The sequence below is a fragment of the Otolemur garnettii genome, unplaced genomic scaffold, assembly GCF_000181295.1.
Source record: "Otolemur garnettii isolate 467f Iridium unplaced genomic scaffold, OtoGar3 scaffold00022, whole genome shotgun sequence".
In the NCBI taxonomy this organism is placed as follows: Eukaryota; Metazoa; Chordata; class Mammalia; order Primates; family Galagidae; genus Otolemur; species Otolemur garnettii.
In genome coordinates this window covers 1,474,903-1,475,727 of record NW_003852417.1, presented here as the reverse complement: position 1 = coordinate 1,475,727, position 825 = coordinate 1,474,903, and the positions used below count along the sequence as shown (strand labels likewise).

The 825-nt window shown below is 39.2% G+C and overlaps 1 protein-coding gene across 1 annotated transcript in view; it reads left to right on the top strand.

Moving 5' to 3' along the window:
• Positions 1-825, top strand: part of KIDINS220 (kinase D interacting substrate 220) — a 133,687-nt gene that overhangs the window by 52,139 nt on the left and 80,723 nt on the right. Inside the window, exon 11 of the mRNA XM_023511805.1 lies at positions 5-103. Within this exon, the coding sequence (XP_023367573.1) occupies positions 5-103 (99 nt within the window). The remainder of the gene's footprint in view (positions 1-4; positions 104-825) is intronic.

Sequence of the window (825 nt, the reverse complement as noted above, 5' to 3'; positions counted from 1 at the left end):
ATAGGACAGTAAAACTGCTTTGTATTGGGCTGTTGAGAAAGGAAACGCAACCATGGTGAGAGATATCTTACAATGCAACCCTGACACTGAAATATGCACAAAGGTATGAGTGGCGGCTCTGCTCTGTTAGCAGAACCTCCTGTGAACTAGTCCTGCTCCTTGTGTTCTTGTTTGATGTTGGAGTTACATTGATTTTACTGATAATTCATATTACATTGAGGAGTAACTTTGTATCCTTTCAGGATTTGCGCATTCAAGGCATACTATAGTGTGTAAGTTGTTTACTTCAGTTAAATACTTCTCAGAAAGTACGATATAAGCTATTTTTAACTTGTGGAGAGATCATTTTCCCCAACTGCCTTTTATGTTCCTATTATTTGGAATCCAGAGTGTATTTCCATTTAAGAGACAATTGTGACCACTGGTTAATTCCCCAACCCAGCCACTGTAGCCTATTTTACTCAAATTATATGAAAAATGAAGCAGTATATAGAACTTTGGTGATTGTATTTAGCCCTTTGTATAGTAGTTTTCTATGGGGAAAATATTATTGGAATTCTGGATTTTGAAATGACAGGAATTCTTATGGAGGACCCCATAAGACAATTCTGTTCATCAGCTGGAGATATAGGCCAGCATATTTCTGAACCAGGGATGGTCCCTCCTTGCAGGTAGCGCCTTGATCTTTTTTCTTTTTCTTTTGGACCCTGTGTCAGCCACTCTTGACGCCTGTCGCTTGTAACCAGGTTTTTGTCTTTCCTAACTCAGGGATGAATTGTGGTCTCTTGTTTCCTTTGGTTTGGTTTCGAAGGCAATCACAAACTC